The sequence below is a fragment of the Anarhichas minor genome, unplaced genomic scaffold, assembly GCF_050575085.1.
Source record: "Anarhichas minor isolate MPS153535 unplaced genomic scaffold, ASM5057508v1 ptg000136l, whole genome shotgun sequence".
Taxonomy (NCBI): Eukaryota; Metazoa; Chordata; class Actinopteri; order Perciformes; family Anarhichadidae; genus Anarhichas; species Anarhichas minor.
The window spans coordinates 1,822,137-1,845,736 of record NW_027466582.1 but is presented as its reverse complement, the minus strand read 5'-3'; the positions used below and the strand labels follow the sequence as shown (position 1 = coordinate 1,845,736).

The following is a 23,600-nucleotide window of genomic DNA, read 5'->3' as shown; positions in this document are numbered from 1 at the left end:
TGGTAGACGTCATCAGGTGGACGGATCCATATATGGTTGTGTAAAAAAAATAAAAGTTACGTTTTAGCCACATTTTTTTTAAATGTATTCTAATCAAATATTAGGCTATGTATGAGTGAGTAGATCTGAAATCTAAAATTATTTTTTTTATTCAATTTTCTTTACAGAAAAACCAAGTGACATGGTAGCGACCGACTAGTGACGCGTTAACTAGCGACTGTATTGTTGGGCGTCATCAAACCGCGTCTAGTGAAGTGTGGAAAACACATGAGAAAGCGGTGGTGGTCGTAGAAGTTAAACGTTTACAGTACTTTAAAGAATCAGAGCTGTTAACGAATCTCGGCGACGTTAGTTGATATTCAGGCTTAATCATTTCTAAATGCGGAATAGCTGACAAGTATACAAAAACCTTCTTGGAGTGTATTATCCTGCTTTTGAAATGTCTCTTTTTCTTGTAAACAGGTAAAGTTACTGTTATTTTCTGCACTCGCTTCCATAGTTTGTCCTTTTGTCACATAGCTACATGATTTTAGAGTTATATAGATGTGCGTTGCTTCTGAGATAATAAGTAGAGATAGTTTTCACATCATATAGCAAAAGTAATAAGCAATAAAGTTGTCTTTAACAGGTGCAAATATCAGAAACCTGTCACATAGAATATACATATGATATGTCATACATGGTAGAACTGTGTAATACTGAGAACTTATTATCTGCTTGGTATTATTAGCTTGTATCGGCTAAGGTATAACAAAAAGCATGTAAATAACAGACACTAATCTATTATTTTGTTAAAATACCCAAAGTAAGTCTATTAATTACTGAAATGAGTTATGCTTTATTATATTTGGGCACACACAACAGATCAGCAACATTTTATTTTTAATAACATTTCCTTTAACACGTTTTTGACAAAAGTGTAGCTAGAATCGTATAATTCTACGGTCTGCCGTGTTGTTGCTTATGCTGAAGAAGTGGACTGAACAATCTGTAACATATTACATTCTGTCGTGTCGCTCACAGGTACCTTGGAGAGGAGGAAAGTGAGAGTGTCTCAAAGGAGTCCCGGTCTCAGGCGTTACTGGCTAAACTGCAGCAGAAGGCAAAAGAGAAGCAGAAACAGAGTAGGACAGAACGCCCGCCTAAAGAACGGACGGAACAACAAGATGTGAAAAAGAAAAGAAAAGCTGACAAGAACAGCGGTCAAGAGCCTCAACTGCACAAAAAGAGGAAATCAGAAGATGCGGACTCTGATAATCCTGATGAGCCTGTCGAAGAGGCAAAGAAGAACGAGAAACAGAAGAAAAAGAAGAAAAAGGTTCAGTCAGGTGTGTATAAACTCACACTGGGTAATCTATTCATATCACATCATTCACATGATCGATGTTATGATATGATGACATTCCTTCACTGTTACATTGTGCCTTTTAAAGAGCCCGACCGACACATTGTTATGACCAATATTATCAGCCGATTTTAGGTCAGCGCAGATAATTGAGTGCCATAATGTTTAATTATTTTAGATGCTACATTTATAAGCCCAGCGTGGTATTTCACTTGCTGAGCCCTGCACTGCAGAAGTTCAGTTACGGCCGGTTGCAAATTGTGATGTTGCTTCTGTAATACAGGTACGACATGCAGAACAAAAATATGCCCTCAGATGATTCAGTTTGTCTGTCTTTCGGATTTTAGGCATTTCAGTTAAAGATCTGCCAGAAACTCCTGTGACAGGAAGAGACGGACAGGAGGACTCAGGAGGAGGAGAAGAGGAGACGGAGACAGAAAACGTGACACTAAAAGAAACCACGGAGAAGACTTATGCTCCAACTGGATTCACGGTTCTGGGAGGATTCGAGAACAAACCTGTCCAAAAGGTACAGTCATTCGTTTGGTGGAGCTTAAAGGTTCTCCGATAGCATTAGCATTAAACCTCCGGAGTTTTAGTGTGTGTGTTCTTCTTTTCTCAGGTACACAGAGTTCTGCCTCAGTGGCTCGCTCAGCCTGATGTCATTCACAGAGACATTAAAAGCAACCTGGTCCCCATCGCTGACCTCCCGGGACTTTCTGCTCTGCTCGTGAAAAAACTGCAAAATAATGGAATTCAGCACCTTTTTCCAGGTGATGACACTCGGCTGTATTTCCTTACATTCAGCAGCAAGTTTCTGAAGTTTCTAAGTGATCCAGAACTGGCCTGTACATTTTCATTTAATGTTGATGTTAGTTCAAATATGTCTGATGTGTTCCATCAGTGTTATTTGCTTCATTAGTTTGTGATAATAATAATAATTTTCACCTTTTCACAGTGCAAGCAGAGGTAATCCCGGCCATCTTGGAGAGCGCACAGCAGGGCCTGCTGATTGGACGAGGCGGCTACAAGCCCAGAGATATATGTGTGTCTGCACCGACGGGCAGTGGCAAGACTCTCGCATTTGTCATACCTGTCGTACAGGTGAGCTTCCCTCAAAAAACCTTTAAGCAATGGATTCATACTGTGTGTGTGCGTGTGTGTGTGAGAGAGAGAGAGAGAGAGGAGGGAGAGAGACTCTCCAGATTAAATAAAGACGTTCTCCACCATCAGGTGCTGACGGAGCGGGTGGTGTGTGAAGTCCGGGCGTTGGCCGTGTTGCCGACCAAAGAGCTCGCCCAGCAGGTCAGAACCTTTCAAAACAAAAGTCTGGATACAACATAATCCAGTAATGTTTAGGTCTGTAGATTGAACACGTTCTTCCTGTACAGGTTTGCAAAGTGTTCACATCATACGCTGAGGGCAGCTCTCTGAAAGTGGTGATGGTGGCTGGTCAGAAGTCTTTTGCTGCAGAGCAGGCTTCACTCTCTGAACTCAGGTGAGCTGCTTCCGGTTGAAAGTTGTATTTAAATTAAGAAGTATTTTTTCCATGATGGCAGATGGTTGTCTTTCTCTTTACCACCACCAGGGGGCACCAACACTTTGCATTAGGAGAATGATTGAAGACATAGTAATGAATAAATATCAGATCAGGACGTGGTATTTGTACAATACTCACGATAGCTTCTTTTTCTTCCAGAGGGGGCATGAGACGCAGTTTAGCCGACATCGTTGTTGCCACTCCGGGTCGACTGGTCGATCACATCAACAAGAACTCAGGCTTCAGTCTGGAACACCTTAGGTTTCTTGTGAGTTCTTAAAACCTGCGCAACTAAAAGCAATAGCAGAAATACGTGACATTGTCCACCATCTACCATTGGTGTGCTTTCGTTCTCTCATCCCTCCCAGATTATTGACGAGGCTGACAGGATGATTGACAGCATGCACCAGTCTTGGCTCAGTCAGGTGGTGAAGGCGGTGTACAGATCAGGCGGCGGTGCAGACGTCGGGTCCATCTTCAGGCGGACTGAGCCAGCGTACGTCACAGCAGCCAGGTGAGTCTGTGTTTCACACCTGAAGTCTCTTTTCAGTGGATAAAGAAGTAAGAGTTTTGTTTTATTCAGAACACTACAGTATATACCTCATGTTTAACAGTTCAACATTTTATTAAAGGAAAAGTTCAAAAATGATATGAAATATATATCGTCTTTCCGAGTGTGAGATAAGAAGATTGATATGAAATGTATGTCTGTGTGTTCAGTACAGAGCTGGAGTCGGGGCGCGGTTAGCCTAGCTTAGCATAAAGACTGGAAGCAGCGGTTTACAGCTAGCCTGGCTCGGTACATTGGACCGATGCATCAGTATCAATTTGAGACTGTTTCATAACCAGTTGAAAGTTCTTCACAGTAACTTAAATATAGATAAATAAAAACATCATTCATTATCCGTGTCCCCTCTCAGTCTGTCTCCGCCTCAGATGCCGCTGCAGAAGCTGCTGTTTTCTGCCACACTGACACAGAACCCGGAGAAGCTTCAGCAGCTGGGCCTCCACCAGCCCCGACTCTTCAGCTCCATCCACAGTCACTCCAGCTCCACCACACCGGCAGCCCTCACCCAGACACAGGGCGGCTTTGACTTCCCCCAAGGTCTGACGGTAAGAGATGACCGTTTGCCTTCAGGAAGGAGGCGCTGTACCGTCGGACAAACATGATTGAACTTCAGCTCACTTCGTTAATGGCTGCACCTTTTTTTGTATGTGTTTAGGAGTATTACGTTCCCTGTACGTTAAGCAAGAAGCCCCTCCTCATCCTCCACTTCATCCTGCGCATGAAGCTCAGCCCCGTCCTCTGTTTCACCAACTCCAGGGAGACCGCACACAGGTCGGAGACGGCAACACTGTTTCCGTATATATATATATATATATATATTGTACCTGTTCAGCGTGGCCTTACTGGTTCATTTTTCTTCCTCCTCAGACTTTATCTGCTGGTGCATCTCTTCGGTGGAGTTCAGGCCGCTGAGTTCTCCTCCCGGCTCTCTCCCGCTGAGAGGAAGAAGACGCTGAAGAAGTTTGAACAAGGAAAGATCCAACTGTGAGTCTTGAATGCGCACAGTTGTGTTGGAGAATAAGCGACAAACCAAAGTAATGAAAAATCAGCTCCGGCACACTATCAACAGTTACGATACGTCTTTTATGAGTGTCTGTGTTCCAGTACAGCAAACTTCATCAGGCATTTCATTTCAAGTCCATCTATATACTGAACATACTTTAGAAAGATAAAACACAAGTCCAAAACAACAGTCAGAAAAATTTGCAATTTACACACAAGACAGCAAATTCACAAGCATGAAAGTTTGTGTCGTCTTACATTATAAATATTTACCAACTGTAAAACTCCCGCTGTTGTTACTATGTGCTGTATGTAACGGTAGAGAAAGAGTCAAGCAGTGTATCCATAGAGTAGTCATCATGATCATAGACCTAATGAAGGGAATATATACAGTATATAGTATTCTCTTAATGTATATTTATTAATTTATATATTTATTGACTGAGCCAGTTGTGAGTTCCTGCAGTGGGCGCTTTAATGAGCAATGAATCAAACTAAAACCTGCAGGTTGATCAGCACAGACGCAGCTGCCAGAGGCATCGACATCAACGGGGTCAAATGTGTTGTGAATTACGATGCGCCGCAGTACATCCGGGCGTACATTCACAGGTGAGCCGTCCAATATCCATGTTGCGTGTTGTAGCTCCATCATATTGTGTTCTGACTGAGACTTTGTCCCTTTTTATTTTTCAGGATTGGAAGAACAGCAAGAGCAGGGAAACCCGGCCTGGCCTTCACCTTTCTGCTGGGCGTACAGGTGGAGCTCTTCTACAGACAAGCATGATTAAATATGGATGATAGAGTATGAACAGCATAAACAGGATGTAAAGATGCTATAAAACAATATTTTTTTTCTCGTCCCACTCAGGAGAAGAACTTCCTTCAGATGGTGGTGGAAGCAGGAACCCCCGGGATTCAAAAGCAGATCGTTAAACCAGGGAACCTGAAGGGTATGGAGGCCCGATATGAACAAACTCTGCAGGAGCTGGCCAACGCCATCAAGGTACCATCTCAAACACATTCATTAAATGTTGAAATGGAATGAATGTGCACGGTTTCAAGGGTTTCTGTGCATATCTGGTCATTGTGTTATTAAAACTGAACTCTCCTTCAATCATTTATGTCAATGAATTTGTCATTTTCAATGTGACACTTAAAGTTACCGCGAGGAACTTTTAACTGGTTATGAAACAGTTTAAATTGAACACGGATGCCTCTAAATGATCTGCAGAAGTGAATGAGACATTTAGCGAGATTAAGTATTTCTATAAAGTTATTCTTAATGCTCGTCATCGGTTTGGATTCTGGTGAAATCAGTCAAATTTGAGTTTTTTTTAAAGGGACTCTGGTGATCTGAAACACTCCCACTTTAGTCCACAGGGACCACCAAAATAGACACAAAATGAAACCTCCTGAAAACTAACTAGTTTTAGTCATTTTCATGCAAATCTCAACCAACAAAAAGACAACGTTCACCTGAAAGCTTTGATATGAAAGACTGTCGGCCTTTTGTTTGTCTCTACAGGACGAGAGAGCCAAATAACGGAGCAACACCGACTGATCCTCCTCCGAGCGGACCTCAGGGCTTCACGAAGAACACATTTCATTTTGTGTTTCAGCTGTACTTGGAGTTTTTTATGTTGTTTAATAAAACATAAAATGTTTCATGTGTGTGGTGCAGCTGGTGATTTAAGCACCACAGCGCCAGTTTTCAATGTCCATTTCCTTTAAGTGAGGTAATGATTGAAGTGGATAATGGCATTATTTACAAAACGTGAACTTTAGTTTAGCTATCCTTCACATCCGTCCGTCTGTCTCTTAAACATAAGGAGTGGTGAGATTAATATAAGTCAGAGTGTTTTAGGGCCAAAACTACTCTAATAAATACATCATAAATAATCATTCATGAATTCAGAAACTATATTTATCCAACAGATCAAGGAAACATCTTCAAATGTCTTTCTACACATCAGGTCTGCTTTGAGTTTGCTCAAAATTCAGTTATTTTTAGAGATTGCAGAAGTTTAATGGAAGCATTTAGAGAAATGTTTGACAGGGTTCCTTTTTTCAATCCAGTTTTAATTTACTCTGTCCTTATAACACACACACACACACACAGCATTATAGAACATGTTCTCATAGAAGAGGTTCTCATAGAACGTGTCGTGCCATCAGTCCCATTTGGAAGTCTTCCTCCTCATGTATTTGTCTCCTTCGCTGTCGACTGCCTCGTACAGCTGCTGGTCGTTTTCTTTCGTTGCGTGCATGTAGCCCAGGTAGCCCACACACAAGGTGATGCTCACCAGTCCGAACGCCATCACGGGTTTGTTCTGCAAAACAACACAGCTTTACGTTACAGAGAAGGTCTTTGGAGGACATTTTATCCAGCAGCAGGTGAACTGTCTCGTTCTGAGTGAGGAAAAATCATTTTAAAAAACACACTTTCTAAATAATAAACAGGTGCCAAGTATCATTTAAAGATGTCTAAAGAGAATGCCACTGTTTACGTCTGAAACTCTTAATCATTGTCAAACATGGACTAAACCTGTACTTTTAAGTTTTTTAACTTTCAGTTATCTCCAAAACTGTACACGTCAAAACAAGTTACACATTACAGATACAGAGACAAGTTCCAACAGTTATTTGGAACTTGTTAAAACACATTTTTACAGACTGGCTTTTATGTGATGTCGTCGCTTTTCTGTTTTATTTTTATTTGCTGATTTTACTAAATATATATATAGATATAATTTTATTTCAATCGTATCAACTGTCTCACTGAGCTTTCTGTTGTTGTTGTTATTGTCTTGCTTTTGCTTCTTTGTCTGTCAAAGCACTTTGTAAACACTGTTTTTAAAGGTGCTATATAAATAAAGTTATTATTATTATTATTTGGCTTAATGACAGTTTGTCTGTTTGAGTCTCACCGGTTTCATGAAGAGTTCCGGATTGAAAGCTCTGAACAGGGTCGTGGTCTGTGCGCCTCTCAGTCCGGGGGTCCGGAAACCTTTCTCCCCGGGACTCTCCTTCCCTTGACCGACGTCTTTATCCGCCATGTCCGGTCAAAACCTATGAACCGCGGCTCTTTAGAGAAATGTTATGAAAACGAAGCTCGGTAAATGAACATTGCAGACCTTCTTGGTCCTGTGGTCTACGCTGTCTACCTTAAAGCGTAGCCATGTTTTCAAAGTCAACGATGGAGACGAGATTAAAGAAGAAGAAGAGGAGGAGAGTGAGGACTTAAAATATCACAGCGTCCCTGGTGGTTGTGAGCGGAAATTCATTCATTCTTCTTCTTCTTCTTCTTCTTCAAGAATTTTATTTCATTTTATTTCATTTTATTTCATTTTATTTCATTTTATTTCATTTTATTTCATTTTATTTCATTTTATTTCATTTTATTTCATTTTATTTTTTATTATTTTTTTATTTATTTTTTTACTAGACATCCTGATCCACACTCCATACCAGTTGGTGGCGGTAATGCGCCAATTCATTGTTTGCCAACCGCAAATAAACCTCTAAAAAGAAGAAGAAGATGGTTCAGCCTTTACAGGGTTAGGACTTCCTGTTGGAACTTTTACTTTGAAGGATAGATCGGCTGCGTTTGATTGGTTGGATTCTCGACGTCTTCACGAACAACGTCATCACGTTTTGTTTGTGTGTCGCGCGGGAGCTTTTTGCTTATCAAACAGTCGAGTTCGAGAGAAACTAGCTAGAAGACAGACAGCAGGTAGGTTAAGCGAGTCCTGCGTCTTTATCAAATGAAAACTTGTATATTATATTATTAGAAACCACAGGTAAGCTACACGTGACGTAGTTAACTTGTCGGTTTATCTTCTGGTTTGGGCGGTTTAACGCTGCTGAAAAGAAGCGAACTAATGCGAAAACAGCGCTAATGCTAACAAGCTAACGGTAAAGCAGTAACAGGGTTAAAGCCATACCGGTTGTGTATTGTTTTCACCGGGTACGTTAAATTACCAGCACATGTCACGGAATTATGACAACCAGACGCTTGCTCGTTATAGTTAAGACACCACCATGATTATCTGTCACACAGCCCTTCTGTCTCCTCTCTGTTGACCAGGTTTCTTCACACTCAGACCATGGCTATGAGGAGCGAGGCCAGGGTGGAGACAGAGGTGGAGGAGGAAGAAAGCTTCGGCCCACAGCCTCTGAGCAGACTGGAGGTGTGTATATCTCACTTTGTACAACTGTAATCGCCCATGTTCTGCCTGAGTGGGGCTTTGGTTTTGGAGAGAAACGTTTTTTGACCCACTTTCCTTGGTCAGGGCCACGCGCAGGACTGTTCCTAAAACCCAACAACGTTTTGCGGTCTTCTCTCACCCGGTGGATTCATGCTGAGCTGTCTCTTGTTCTAATGTCTCCGCATACAGCAATGTGGGGTCGGTGCCAGCGACATCAAGAAGCTGGGCGAAGCAGGTTTCCACACCATCGAGGCGGTGGCCTACGCACCCAAGAAGGAGCTGCTCAACATCAAAGGCATCAGTGAGGCCAAGGCTGACAAGATTCTAGTAAGAAACAACGGTCTTCTTTCAGCATCCCAGAAGAATGCATGAGTGCTGACTGGACTGGTGTAGCGACCCCCCCCCCCCTCTGTTACTCTGTTTCTAAATTAAACATATTTCAAGTGTTGATATTCACTGTTATCAGCAGATATTTTAGTTCTAATGCACTGTATTTTATTTCTCCTTCCCTCCCAGGCTGAAGCTGCCAAACTTGTGCCGATGGGTTTCACCACAGCTACCGAGTTCCACCAGAGGAGAGCCGAGATCATCCAGATCTCTACAGGCTCCAAGGAGCTCGACAAACTCCTGCAGGGTCCGTAAAACCCTGTGAACGATCCAAATATTCAGCCGGAGTGCACCATGTGGGGGGGAAACGTGAAGTTTAATTTTTGAGTTATTTGTTTCTCCTGCAGGTGGGATCGAGACCGGCTCCATCACAGAGATGTTCGGGGAGTTTCGGACGGGGAAGACCCAGCTGTGCCACACACTCGCTGTCACCTGTCAGGTAGAGACGGCCTCAGTGTAGAACAAAGTCAAATATGAGCCACGTACTGATGAAACACAGGATACAGAACAATGTGACACACCTGTTCTGGTTCTGGTTAACAGTGAGTGCTGCAGATTAAAAATGACTTTGTCCTTTCTGTCCACAGCTGCCCATTGATCAGGGGGGTGGAGAAGGTAAAGCCATGTACATCGACACAGAGGGAACCTTCAGACCAGAGAGACTCCTCGCTGTAGCTGAGAGGTGAGTCAACATGTGTATTTTTGGGACGTCCTTTCTGCATCCGTGTTGTCCGTCTCTCATATGTTGCCGTCCTGCCTGTTGTGCATTTGGAAATGTAAAATAGGAGGAACTCTCCGTGTTTTCAGGTACGGGCTGGTGGGCAGTGACGTTCTGGACAACGTGGCCTACGCCCGAGCCTTCAACACAGACCATCAGACCCAGCTGCTGTACCAAGCCTCCGCCATGATGGCCGAGTCCAGGTCAGTCAGCACCAAAAGTCTCTACCGACAGAGTATTAACTTATCCTTCTTCAGATGCATATTTGAGCCTTAACTCGTCTCTAAATAATAGATTTGTTGAGTACATTTTACCACTGAACACCTACTGTAGCATTAGCTGCTATGTTTTTCCCATGTATTCCTGTATCAGCTTCTTGAATATGTCCAATGACCGCAGTTATTTGGAATGACGTTTCAGTGCGAGTAGGCAGGATAGTAGTGTGTATCTCTGCAGCTAACACAAACACACACACACACACACTCTCTCTCTCTCTCCCTCCCTGTGCGTCAGGTATGCCCTGCTGATAGTGGACAGCTCCACAGCTCTGTACAGAACGGACTACTCGGGCAGAGGTGAGCTGTCAGCCCGACAGGGACACCTGGGACGCTTCCTCCGCATGCTGCTCCGGCTGGCGGACGAGGTAGGCAGCTGGACCGTGTGCGGCTGTACTCCTGAGAGGTTGAGACGTGCTGGTTGTGTGATGATGTTTCTCGCTCCTGCTGTTTTAGGACCCGAGCGATAACTCAAAAGTGTGGTGAAGTATTTTTGTCTGCCTCAACCCTTTGTCACGACAGTTCGGCGTTGCAGTGGTGATTTCCAACCAGGTGGTGGCGCAGGTGGACGGGGCGGCCATGTTTTCCGCAGATCCCAAGAAACCGATCGGGGGAAACATTATGGCTCACGCCTCCACCACACGGTGAGTGATGCACTGAGTGTTTGGACACTTTAAATAGAGATGAGTGGGTACGAGAAGAGGTCACGGCTGCAGCTTCATGACACCAGGACTTCTATGGAACTCATGCAAGAACATTTTGGTGTTCTGATCTTGAAACTAGAGATTGAGACCATAAACTCATGTTTACAATGTTTACTGAGGTAATAAATCAAGAGAGAAGTAGAGTCATTTTCTCATAGACTTCTATACAACCAGAGGAGTCGCCCCCTGGTGGACACTAGAGAGAATGCAAGTTTTAAAACTTCGGCGTTGGCTTCACTCGGCAGAACCAGAGGTCACCTCCTGCATGATATGAATGGTCGTTAGTAGCTGACATAAGCACACGTCTTATGTCTTACAGGAAGAAAATGATTTTAATATAAAAGTACAAAGTAGATTATTTGTAATTTATTTGGCATATTGTAGCTGCACAGTATGGGATGTGATCTAAAAGTGTTACAACTGCATTTTTCATCTCGACTTAAAGAACGAGTGTTAGTACGAGTTGTGACGCTACGATTAAAAAGTCTGTTTTTTGCAGTCTGTACCTGAGGAAAGGCCGAGGAGAGACGAGGATCTGTAAAATCTACGACTCGCCCTGCCTGCCGGAGTCTGAAGCCATGTTTGCCATCAACGCTGACGGAGTGGGCGACGCCAAGGACTGAGCTGGCGGAGAGGCAGGGAGCAGGGTGGTAAATGTTACCGTCACACCGGCTGACTCAATCCCGGACTAAAGTGTTGTGTGTGTGTGTGTATGCGCGACCTTCACACAGAGCCTCGGACTGATGGGTGACCCAGAGACGGACGTTGTATGATTTGATGCTGATTGAGGCAGAGGATAAGAAGGTCCAGGCTGCAGGACCTGGAGCAGCAAGATGGAATGTTTCCTTTTCTTTCACACTGACGCACATTTCACTCAACAAAGGGAAAAGAAAAGTTTTCCTGCAACTGTGACATAGTAATACAAGATCTGTTATTCTATGAGATACTTCATAATTACAAGATCGGTATCTCAATAAGTTATAATTAGAAATATGGTCTTTTCTTATTTCTTTGTTGGGTGCGATGCATCTCTTGAGTTGCCTTGAGTGGTCAAAAAAATTATTTTGGAGAAAACTATTTTAAATAGTTTGAGATCTTTTTTTGAAGCTTCGTCTTCAAGTTTCTGTTGAATGTTGTCGTTTTTAAGTGTTTTCTGAGAATACTGTTATTTTACTTTGTCGTGTCACTTCCTTCACTACTGGTTTGTCCCTTTGTGTTCGTCTTCACCACAACCTTCTGTATATAAGCGTCGTGGCTAAATTAAACTTGTTTTACCATTAAACTGACTTCTCATTTGTTAGACATGAATGTTACGAGACATGAATCCAAAAAACATTTTTTTCAATGTTATCCATGTGTCACATAAGTGCATATTTTTTATTTCAGGATCAAATGAATCTGCAAAATCAACCTCAACAAGAACAAAGTGTTAGATCAAAGTAATAACCTGCAGCTTAACTTTCACTTCAGACAGGAATGTAAAACCACTCAAAGCTCAACGGAAGCAAAGATACTCGACACAAAGTAAAGTACAAATATTGTCAGTCACAACCAAACCAAAGAATGTGGTTCAGTACAGTAGCTTTAAACTAAATGATCTATTTCAGTGATTTAAGTTGGAGCTTGAAAAAAACGTATATATTCAGATCAAAATACTAGTGTTACTACATCTACATTAATAAAGTCATTTATCTTCACAGAAATGCATCAAAGAGGATTTGATGGACCCATCAGAACAATATTAGAATGAAGTGTGTACAATACAAATAAGTTAAATAGGTTTATTTTTATAGTGCTTCCCTTCACTTAAAGCTCTCACAACATCCCTGATTAAACAGGACGCGGTGTCCAGATAACTCTTCCAAAAATCAAACAGAATAAAAGATCCTCCCTGTCGGGGTATCGAGCCATGCAGAGTTTTGAGATATCAGTCTGAAATAAAACCATCTGCACATTAGAGAGAAGTGCTCAGATAGGATGTCATTTGGGAAACGGATCCTTCAAAAAAAATATCAGTTAAAAAGGCAAACAAATAGAAAACAAAGAAACATCAAGATATATAACTTTTAGCGATATTTGCTCAATTGTTAAAGAAAATAAATATACATCAATAAACTCCATATTTCACAGTGTGACAAAAGTATCCACCAATGAAGGGAAAAGAGATCCGATTGGATGACCACAGATTGGCGGCCTGACTAGCCAATCGGTGCCATCGGCTGGATCTCAGTAGAATTCTTCTTTTCTGTCAGTTAAGACTCTCAGCTGAGCCTCCAGTTCAGACGTTTCATCCTTAGAAATACAGAAAAGGCAACAATGAAACATGCACATAGTAATCTACACAACTCTAAATACTGAAAGCGATGAACAGAAATACATTTCTGGTGATTTGTCATGTGTTAAACTGGATGCTCTTACAGCATCAGAGTTTGTGGGCGTCTTCAGAGCCAGCTCAGTCCAGTTTGTGGCCTCCGAGATGTTTCCCAGCTTCTGGTGACACTAAAAGTCAAACAACATGAATAAAAACCAGCTGGCATGAAACACAAATTTAAAATCCTTTTGTTTGCTTGTATGCCTAAGATGTGTCCGTGAATGGCTCAGTGTTAAGAACCGTGTTAATGCGACATTCTGAGCATTCATACTGTAAAGAAATGTACAACTGGTGGAGAACGTTCGTGGAAAATGTTTGAAAACCGTCACAAATGTTGATGCTAACTGCCGAGGTTGGCCTACAAAAATACGTCTTCCCTGCAGCACTCTATTCCTGAAAGGTGAAGTCACGCTGATCGTTACTACACTGTGTACTCAATAATCACACACTCTATTGGACGGTCGATGAAAAACACGGAGGGATCGTTTACCTGAGCGATGTGAAGTCTCACTGTCTTGGAGAAAGCTGGACTGAGTTCCTCTGCCTGGAAGACAAATATTATAGATATGAAACATTCACTTCTACAATCACAAAATGAAAAGCCCAAGGAAAACAAAACCACGTTTGCCACTCCTCATTTTTCTCAAAGCATTGTGGGTAAGAGGCTGCCAAGGTTATTGAGTTATTACTGTGTAGATATTTGGCGCCATCTAGCGGTGAGGTTGCAGATTGCAACCAACTGAAACTTTAAGCTCCATTTTATGAGAGGACATTTTGGATGTGTGACTTCAGCCCACTACTCTGAGCTGATTCGTGTTTCCCTTTGTTTCGTCTCCAGCTAAAGTTTAATTTATACTCGGCGTAGTGAAGCCCGGCTCGAGGTGCGCGCGCCAGAAAACAACGTAACTTACCGCCTGTGCCTCGTGCCAGAATGCTCCGCGAGTGGTGACGAAGCTCGGCTTGTACCTCTGAATTATTTTTTATACTAGGCGTTAGCTGCATGCAAAATCAGATCTCTTCAGACGTGACTGTCACAAATAGTTCACTGCTAAAAGCACTATTTACATATCTGAGGATTGAGTATAAACTCCTTTGTGCGTGCTCGTGGCTTCCACGCATATTAACGAAGCTAAACACTGAGACGTAATTATGACGTTGGTTGTAAAAGGGTTCACACTACATATGGAGTAGACGTCTAACATGTAAAATTAAGAGTGCAGAAATGTCTCGTCAGCTACAGAACTCTGGTACCTTGAGGAAGTTCTCGAGCGCGTCATGCAGTGTGGCGGTGGGGGGGCTCTGGTAGAGGGCAGCGGCCGCCTTCTTCTCCAACCAGTCCAGAGTGGCTACCTGCACAGACACAAACACCTGAAAACTCCCAGAGTCGTGGCCCGAATAAAGTACGAGTGTGGCCATTTGGAATGAGTATAAACACGCCCAGCCCCTTCTCTCACCTCGTAGCACCATCTGCCAAGCAAGTAGTAACACATGGGGTCATCATCTCTGAGGGCGATTGCTCGGTCCAGATGCTCCTGGATGGAGATTTATAAAACTCATATAAAAAAGGTACAAGCAACAAAAACCATTGCAGACTCTCAACGTCCTCTCTTCTCTGAATATGAACCTGAAGAAGATGAATCGCAAAACCAAACACCTGAAGCTATCGTTTGTTCCAGACTCCATCAAGCTGCTGAACGCAAACAAATCTTGCAGTAAATACACAAGCACCTTAATCTGCCTTGTTGTCAATGTAAGTTAGTCAGTCAGTAAGCATGTCAGTCAGTAAGCATGTCAGTCAGTAAGCATGTCAGTAAATAAGCATGTCAGTCAGTAAGCATGTCAGTCAGTAAGCATGTCAGTAAATAAGCATGTCAGTCAGTAAGCATGTCAGTCAGTAAGCATGTCAGTCAGTAAGCATGTCAGTCAGTAAGCATGTCAGTAAATAAGCATGTCAGTCAGTAAGCATGTCAGTCAGTAAGCATGTCAGTCAGTAAGCATGTCAGTAAGTAAGCATGTCAGTAAGTAAGCATGTCAGTAAATAAGCATGTCAGTAAGTAAGCATGTCAGTAAATAAGCATGTCAGTCAGTAAGCATGTCAGTCAGTAAGCATGTCAGTCAGTAAGCATGTCAGTAAGTAAGCATGTCAGTAAGTAAGCATGTCAGTAAGTAAGCATGTCAGTCAGTAAGCATGTCAGTCAGTAAGCATGTCAGTCAGTAAGCATGTCAGTAAATAAGCATGTCAGTCAGTAAGCATGTCAGTCAGTAAGCATGTCAGTCAGTAAGCATGTCAGTCAGTAAGCATGTCAGTAAGTAAGCATGTCAGTAAGTAAGCATGTCAGTCAGTAAGCATGTCAGTCAGTAAGCATGTCAGTCAGTAAGCATGTCAGTAAATAAGCATGTCAGTAAGTAAGCATGTCAGTAAGTAAGCATGTCAGTCAGTAAGCATGTCAGTCAGTAAGCATGTCAGTAAATAAGCATGTCAGTAAGTAAGCGCCTGTGTTACCTTTATTGCGCGTTACCTTTAATATGTTGCTGCTCTTTAGTTTACCATGCATGCTCCCATGCTTGGAGGTCAGTTCTGTCAACACAGCAAACCTGGAGCCAAAGAAAAACTTCAATCAGAATCGTGACATCAAAATACGAATCGTTTGCAGCAATAATAGAAGTGGTTGAAATCCAGAATGCTATCTCACCATTTGTGACACTCTGCGTTAAGGCCGTTCTTCTTCAGGGCCGACTCTGCCTCCTCTTGACCTGTAACACCAGCTCACAGCTCAATGACAACAACTACAACAGTCATATGTTATACCACGATAAACTAAGGCAGAGACACAGTCAGTCGAGTTCTCTGTTTGAGTTGTAACTTCTTCATTGCAGGGTGTGTCTGTGTGTGTGTTTGTGCGTCCATCACCTTGCTGTGCGTAGCTCTTCTTCTCTTGTTTGTCCTCAGTGGACTCATACATATCACTGTAAGCCCGAGCCAGTCGCCACAGAAACTCCCTGCTGTCTCCATACTGCCGACACAGAATCAGTAGAAGCACCAGTCAGTGTCACCAGCAAATGTTTGGGCTCTTTAGTTGGTCAACAAGATCTGAAAATTCTTCAAGGGGCTGTATTTCATACCTACTTCATCTAAAATGATCTGTACTCTTTATTCTATGATGATATTAGTATTAGTAATAGTTTCAGTGTCCCTTACCTCTGCTCTGTTGTCCAGCAGCAGTTTAAAGCCCTCTGCCTTTAAACTGGCGTCTCCGGTGTGGAGGATGTCGCTCTGAGCCAGGAGGAGAGCCAGCTCCCCACTGGGGACTTCAGTCACCAGCTGCAGCCTCTCCTCCTCTTGCTCTTCCTCCTCCTCCTCCTCCGCCTCCTCCAGCAGCCCTCTCTCCTCCACTTCCTCCTCCTGGGAGTCTTCCTGGCGGAGCGTGAGGACGGTGGCACAGCTCTGGTCCTCGTCTTCCTCAGACTCCTGTTCGGGCTCCCGCTTGCCCTCCTCTTTGTCCGTGTCGCGATCGGTGTAGTCGGACTCCGCGTAGGCCGTCGAGTACCTGGGACGAGTTATTTATTCGCTGATTTAAATGATTATTATTTGTCTCCGCCAGGAGGATCCATCGTGTGTGAATGAAATTGAGTGTGTTGCTCACACAGCATTGAAAAATTACATTTACAAAATTCAACAGCAACATCACGTTCCAGAGTGAGTGTCACGTTTACTCTGGATAATCCACAGAGTTTATTCCTTGGTTGAAGCTAAGTGGTCTCTATGAAACTCTTTGTGTCTGACTTTGTGTCTCAGCGTCAGAGTCTAAACCTGAAAGCCACACTTGGTACTATTTAGTTAACAGTCAGTAATGGTTTTAGAGATTAACAGCAATTAACTAATGAAGCTTGTTAAGAAGCTTTTAAAAAAACAAACCTAGATATCAGCTGACCTGGTCCTGCAGTGTTCGATTCCTACTTGACTCACAGCCCATTACTCCCCTCCTCTCCTCTCCCCTCCTCTCCTCTCCTCTCCTCTCATAAACACGACGCCAAATCACAAAAAATGAGTTAGTGTGCTGCGTTTTAACACCACCAACCCACGACGTACCCTCCTTCGCTGGTCTCGTACGTGCTGGTCACGCCCTGGCTGGCAGTGAAGTAGATGGAGCTGGAGCCGTTGGAGTCAGTGCGCTCCCTGTGGACAAGATGGCGCCGACGACGTACCCGCTGACTGTCCTCCACTCCCTTTCTGAATGTGGGGGAGGAGGAACATACGTTCACATCAGTCAAACAATGCCAACTATCCAGCATCCTGTAGCAGCTATGTGTTCAAATGCTGGTTTGTTTGAAAAGTGAGGAAGTTACTTTCCTTCTGACAACACTGACAGTGGTGTGTTTTTTTTATCTGATCTGTTTGGTATCTTACGGATACTGTACATCTCACCACTGTGACTCACTTGACATCCTGGATTATCTGCACCGCGATGTCCTGCAGGCCGCCCCTCAGCTCGGCCACCTCTGAGCGCAGCGAGGACACACAGGTGAGCACCTGGTCCAGCTGGTTCCTCAGCTCCAGCTGCCGCTCTGGGGACAGGCCCTGCACCGCCGCCGCCACCGCTGCCAGGGCCTGCTGCTGGGCCTCCACCTCTGGGGAAGGAGACCAAAAATGTTAGATGTGAGGGTTTTGACTTGCAATTTAATCCTCCGATCCCTAACCCTTCTCCCACCCCTCCAAACATGAACACCCATCCTCTGCTTATCAGGCTGTGGAGGCAGCAGGCTAACACGTCTTTCTCCCTAACGAGCCCCTTCTGACCAGATAGGAAATATAATCCAGTGTAACTTGAGGCTGCTCCTGCTTTCCTTCCAGTTCAATGCACCTAAACCACCTCAACTGTCTCCTTCCAATGCTGCTGCTGCTGCTTCTCACCAAATCTTTAAGCTCATCTGTTGCCTCATAGAATTGCCACTAACCTGGGACCAGTTTGCCTTGGGTGACCCTTTTAAAAGCAAATGCCCTTTAAAAACAGCTCCCAGGACAACCTCCACCCCGACTCCACCACCATAAGAGCAATTCAAACCCCTAAGGGAGCAGCAACTTTGGCACAAAGTGCGTACTGTTGCATGCATTATGCATTCTATTGGGACATCACATCTCATATTATGAGATAGTAAGTCATTATTATGAGATACTATCTCATTATAATGACTTACTGGATCTTTATTTTGTCCTCACAGTGGCGGAAATGGGCTTCCATAGATGTTTCATCATCATAACTGAATATCTTCTTACATGCCATGTATCTTTTGACAGAAACCCACCCACCCTGAGCATCCAGCGTCTCCCGCCGCCGCAGCAGCACCGCTTCTTCCTCCGCCCCGTCACACAGCCGTGGAGCTGACCGGGCCTCCAGCACCAGACTCCGGGATCTTCTCCTATCGATCTCCCGGTAAATCATGAAGGCGATCAAGCCACAACCGACTGTGGCTCCGACCGCGAGTCCGATCAACCCGCTCCTCCCGAGCGGCGTGTTCATCTCTTCGCACTCCGCAGATGCTGCTAGCACGTTAGCTTAGCCTCATTAGCATGTCACTGTTTGTGGCGTTCACTGGCGAATAAAGGTTACTGCTTGTAATTAACTTGATGTTACAATTGTTCCTCTTGAGACTGAATCGAGTTTATATATAAAACATAACACACATTTTAAAGTGAAACGATACGAAAAGACGGTTTGTTTACACCGTAGCAAGGTGTGTGAACGTGTGTCAGTTAGCTGCAATGAATATGAAAATATATCACGTGTCTACATCACATTGCATCAGCACTGATGTCAACGAGGCTAGCGCGTGGGGAAAATAGCTTCCGGTTCCAACCTACAAAATAAAAGGTGTTGACAAGCGGCCTTCAGTGTTTTGATGTTTTACATCATAACAAGGTGTGTAAAATGTGTGTCGGCTAGCTGCAATGATGCAATGAAAATGTATAACATGACTACGTCACATTGCATCAGCACTGATGTCAAGATGGGAAAATAACTTCCGGTTCCAACCTACAAAATAAAAGGTGTTGACAAGTGAGGGTGCAACGTTTGGAAATCCATTTCCGTCCGAAATATGAATATGTGGAAAGTCGACATAATATAAATAAAAAATACAATTAAAAGAGTAAATTATGATATACTTAGACACAGATATGAGATGTTATGTCAAAATGATCAACCAAGTCTGCTCCAGGTTGGTCCAGACTTTGATTGATTACCAATGTGCCATTAAACTAAATTAAAGACTTTAAGGTGGCTCCTACATTCTTATCCAATCTTGAGGTCCTGATTCATAAAGGGGCCGAGTTTCAAAGTCCATGCTTTAATACCTTTAATGTTGCTGTTGATATTATGCCCACACGTGGTGCACATTCTTAAACAGATCTGTGTTTAGTTAAATCATCACAAAACAACTGGCATCCAGCAAACCTGGGGCATGAGAATGTGTTGTGCCTCAACAGGGGAAGCTAATGTGTCCTCCAGCCCCCAAGTGGCTTAATCTGTCCCTGCAATGATTTTACCACCTATCATCTATGCCTGGGATGTTTATTTATGAATAGAAAGCCAATTGCTGATCACATGGTGTCTCAAATGATTTACTATTCACCTGTAGTGTCTACAAAATGTCTGTAATTTATCTAAACATCTCTTTAAAGGACGTTCTCTCTAAATGAGGTTTTTCTCAGACTCTGATCCACTTCAGTAGCTCCACATACACCAAACTTTACACTTTCATTCCTCTCTATATTCTGAAGGTTTTAACAGAGGATTTCTTTTCATTAATCAATCAGGATGAAACATGCTGGGAAGACTACATCCCCCATAATGCCTGGGAGTGGATGGGAGCCTCTGCTAAACCATGTTTATTCTGTGAACCTGACCCAGATATGCAAATATAGACAATGGACACAACTCTGTTTCTTTCTTCATGTTGCTACTGAAGCGTGCCAAGAATGTGTCCAATGGAAATAACAATGTCATGCAGGAAGCAGTGAAAATCCACATGACAGATACCTGCAGGGTGTCCCAATGAAAGTTCAGCACCGAGTCTAAATGATTTGAACACTTAAATCTGTGCTTAACTTATAAAAATGTAAATTTAGCATATCCTCTGGTCAATGAATGGGATATTACTGTTTTCCAAAAAGCCACAACCAAACCAAAGTGCCCTCATTTGGTAGTTGTGTGTAACGTTAAATAAGGCTGTGTTTGAAATCACAATGTAGAAACTGGGCAAGCTGATTTGGAAAACACTGAGAATATCAGAACTTTTAAAAAGGGAATCTGTGAAATAAAATTCTCACAAATCTCTCTTTTTACTCATAAATCGTTTACAATTGCGTATAACAAATACTGGAATAATCTACAGAGTGCTGCTGGTATGAGCCCTGAAAACCCTGAAATGAATCGGCACACTTTGATAATGATGATCAATGACTTAAATGAAACAAAGGTTCTGTGTGAGAACAATATTCCATGCAGTCAGACCAGTTTGGTGTATCAACAGACACGTAAGGCTTGGCTGCTCCTACTGCAGGAAATGCTTGCTTGAAGGCACAAGTGACCCGACCAGCTGCTTAGAGCCACGGGGCCCTCAGATAACAAATGTGAACTATTTCCTTTATTTATTTGGCATAATCATTATTTATACAGTTTTGTATTTATAGAGAATATTAACTGAACACAATGGACTGTTTGAAGGTGTAGAACTATTTCAGAGATGTATTATTGCCCTCACATAATGTTGAGGATCTTCTGAGAGACAGATTTAAAAAGAATGTTTAAAAATTAAAGCAGCAGATCCTGACTTTTAGTTCCTAGTATGGTTTAAACTCCAAAAAGTACTGGATCCTACACTTACCATTATGCAACTCAATGGCATCTATTGTGGACGTAGTCATCATGACTTTAATCATTGATTTGTGGAGTACGGTTTTATTAAACAAGTTTTGAAGCGGAATTTCAGCATTTTGTCCGTCGCCATCTTGGTTTTTGAAACCAGAAGTGAGGCTCAGTACAACCGGACGACGAATACAACATTTTTAAGCCACCAAAATGTCTATAAACTAAAAACACACTGAAAGGGTTTAATAAAGTTTTAAGACGGAACAGGGACAACCGTGCTGTGGTAGCGACCTGTCAATCACAGTAGCCCCGCCCTAAAGCATCCCCTGCTTTATGGTCTGTTTGACTCTAAATGGACCATAATGTACTAAATGAACATCATGCTGTATTGAAGAAGACTTGAAACTAGAGATTGAGACCATAAACTCATGTTTACAATGTTTACTGAGGTAATAAATCAAGAGAGAAGTAGAGTCATTTTCTCATAGACTTCTATACAACCAGAGGAGTCGCCCCCTGGTGGTCACTAGAGAGAATGCAAGTTAGTAAGTAGCCCCGCCCTAAAGCATCCTCTGCTTTATGGACTATTTGACTCTAAATGGACTATAATTTACTAAATGAACATCATGCTGTATTGAAGAAGACTTGAAACTAGAGATTGAGACCATACATTTACTCAAGTTTACAATGTATTTGACACAGCACCTGTTAACAGTTTGTGCCCTCCTCCTCCTGTGTTTTGTCTCCGCCCTCTTTCTGATATAAACGAGCCGAACAGCATCCAGTCAGCCGTGGGTGAATACGCTGTCAACATGGCGGAGAGAGGCAGCGAGCAGCGGTAGAAGTGCTCCGTGTTCGTCCAGCTCTCTCAGGGTTGTTAATGAAGGGACAAGTTTCGCTTTGCACAAAAAAAAGCCACCAAACTGTCGTGGAAATGAGCCGCGAATGAGGAAAGATGAGCCGACACGCAACAGGTAGGAGACACACAAAGTGTGCACGCGTCACCTTGTTTATCCTCCGTGATAACTCGTGTTATTTCCACTGTTACAGGTTATATTAAACGTGGACAGTTTTAAAGTCTTCATCACTTCACTGAGCTGCTGCTCAACTTTGTTTTTCCTTTGTGAGGAATTTGCTGCGTCCGGTTTTTCCTCCAGTGGTCGTGTTGCAGAAATAACTGTTGAAACATTCTTGTTGCGGTTGCAGAGTTTTCAATAAAAAAATAAATAACAATAATCATTTTCCACACAAATCTTTTTTTTTTTTTCAGACTTCCACGAGTCGGTGCCTGCTGATCACGTGCTCAACTCTGCAGCCGTGTTATTCCCCGGTAGCTATTTAATCCTCCACTTAAAAATGTTTTAAATGCACAGTAATGAGGCTTATAATGAAGCTTGGCCAGGGATGAAAACTGCTAATTAAGACGTATAGGGCTCATTTAAGCCCTTAAGAGTCGCTGCATTGAAGTGATAAATATTGACAATAATCACATAACAATGTTAAGCTTTATTGGCAAGATTGACTTATTTTTGTATTGAATTAAGTGCAACTTAACTTGTTATCTGTCTGTACAGGTGCGTTTGATCAACATGGCTGCCCTCTGATCGTGTTCCCTGCAGACGAACAAGCCAAACTCTCCTCAGAACTCTGCAAAGCAGAAGTGGTGGACTTCATAAATTACTTTCTGTGTCTGCACAAGTAGGTGGAGTCGTGAGGCTTGTTGTGAGTGTGTGTCTGTGTGTGAGAGATGTACTGATGGATGGATTTGTTCTCTCTCCACAGTAAGAAGCAGGAGAAGAAGAATTTGGTGTCGGTGGTGGCCGATCTGAGGCACGCCTCGCTCCCGACGACCAGGGTCGTCGCCGAGACGCTGCTCCTGCTTGAGGTACTGTCCCGGCCGAGTACGCTGCTGTCGATACAAACCACATAAAGAATATGTGCTGAGTGGATATACCACAGCAACCCTCTGTATCAATGCATAAAAAAACCTTGATTGCAGTAGTATAACCTGTGTGCTTCACGCTGCAACAGTGCAACGTGTTTTTCTAAAGATTCCCTGACATTGTCGGTCTAAAACAAGACCATCCACAGTAACTACATATCCATGATGAGCCAACAGCACCACTGTCGGTTAGGATTAAAGGTTCCCTCTGGAGTTTCAGTTATGAAGCATTTTTCTCCATGAGTGCGTCCTTGTTATCTTGTGCACACATGAGGATGCACATGATGTGGTACTACAGACACACTAGAATCGATTACAGGGGCCAAGATGGGGACGAAGACTCATCAGCCAGTAAACATGGATGTAAACAATGCTGGATTTTCAAACGCGCATCAGCTCCCTCTTGTCTCTCACGGGCCTGCAGCTTGTGTTCGTATTCAGGATATTTTAAATACGCTGCACTAATTGAGCAGTTATGTTCTGCCCATTTACTCACTACTGATGCCTAACAAAGTATTTCCATATCTCCGCCGGGAGATAGTGAGATCGGTCACGTATGTGTGTCTCCGTGTCTGTCCTAGGCTAAATCGAGCATTCATGGCGGCACGCTCAAGGACCTCCTTTTTTTTTTTTTTTTTACTGCCTGTTGGTTATTTGATTACAATTGTTCTG

The 23,600-nt window shown here is 43.0% G+C and overlaps 5 protein-coding genes across 7 annotated transcripts in view; 3 read left to right on the top strand and 2 right to left on the bottom strand.

Moving 5' to 3' along the window:
* Positions 1-252: 252 nt before the first annotated feature.
* On the top strand, positions 253-6,119 carry ddx51 (DEAD (Asp-Glu-Ala-Asp) box polypeptide 51). Of its 2 annotated transcripts, XM_076084786.1 has the most exons (16): positions 253-462; positions 1,024-1,328; positions 1,693-1,874; positions 1,968-2,118; positions 2,304-2,449; positions 2,579-2,650; positions 2,737-2,843; positions 3,045-3,153; positions 3,254-3,399; positions 3,806-3,998; positions 4,109-4,224; positions 4,321-4,437; positions 4,963-5,064; positions 5,149-5,212; positions 5,324-5,458; positions 5,981-6,119. In XM_076084786.1, exons 1-16 carry the CDS (start codon positions 440-442, stop codon positions 5,996-5,998), a joined length of 1,986 nt encoding a protein of 661 aa, XP_075940901.1. In that variant the 5' UTR covers positions 253-439; the 3' UTR covers positions 5,999-6,119. The 2 variants fall into 2 exon arrangements, with proteins under 2 accessions (XP_075940901.1, XP_075940900.1); XM_076084785.1 differs by lacking the exon at positions 5,981-6,119 and having other exon boundaries at positions 5,324-5,515.
* On the bottom strand, positions 4,518-7,662 carry smim8 (small integral membrane protein 8). The gene is made up of 2 exons (XM_076084791.1): positions 7,383-7,662; positions 4,518-6,785 (listed from the first exon to the last, which is right to left on the bottom strand). Exons 1-2 carry the CDS (start codon positions 7,509-7,511, stop codon positions 6,627-6,629), a joined length of 288 nt encoding a protein of 95 aa, XP_075940906.1. The 5' UTR covers positions 7,512-7,662; the 3' UTR covers positions 4,518-6,626.
* On the top strand, positions 7,663-12,029 carry rad51 (RAD51 recombinase). Its single transcript, XM_076084789.1, has 10 exons — positions 7,663-8,188; positions 8,543-8,645; positions 8,853-8,990; positions 9,180-9,297; positions 9,398-9,489; positions 9,638-9,732; positions 9,858-9,971; positions 10,282-10,411; positions 10,566-10,687; positions 11,247-12,029. Exons 2-10 carry the CDS (start codon positions 8,562-8,564, stop codon positions 11,368-11,370), a joined length of 1,017 nt encoding a protein of 338 aa, XP_075940904.1. The 5' UTR covers positions 7,663-8,188; positions 8,543-8,561; the 3' UTR covers positions 11,371-12,029.
* A 485-nt stretch (positions 12,030-12,514) lies between these two features.
* On the bottom strand, positions 12,515-18,914 carry rmdn3 (regulator of microtubule dynamics 3). The gene is made up of 12 exons (XM_076084788.1): positions 18,427-18,914; positions 17,558-17,747; positions 17,209-17,349; positions 16,318-16,666; positions 16,030-16,132; positions 15,812-15,872; positions 15,638-15,713; positions 14,573-14,650; positions 14,370-14,468; positions 13,609-13,662; positions 13,166-13,246; positions 12,515-13,039 (listed from the first exon to the last, which is right to left on the bottom strand). Exons 1-12 carry the CDS (start codon positions 18,635-18,637, stop codon positions 12,974-12,976), a joined length of 1,509 nt encoding a protein of 502 aa, XP_075940903.1. The 5' UTR covers positions 18,638-18,914; the 3' UTR covers positions 12,515-12,973.
* The window catches only part of LOC142942456 (uncharacterized), a 22,251-nt gene continuing 17,068 nt past the window's right edge, over positions 18,418-23,600 (top strand). For both annotated transcript variants that reach the window (XM_076084784.1, XM_076084783.1), the window contains exons 1-4: positions 18,418-21,960; positions 22,257-22,316; positions 22,561-22,684; positions 22,769-22,871. In XM_076084784.1, the coding sequence (XP_075940899.1) occupies positions 21,942-21,960; positions 22,257-22,316; positions 22,561-22,684; positions 22,769-22,871 (306 nt within the window). In that variant the 5' untranslated portion in view covers positions 18,418-21,941. The remainder of the gene's footprint in view (positions 21,961-22,256; positions 22,317-22,560; positions 22,685-22,768; positions 22,872-23,600) is intronic.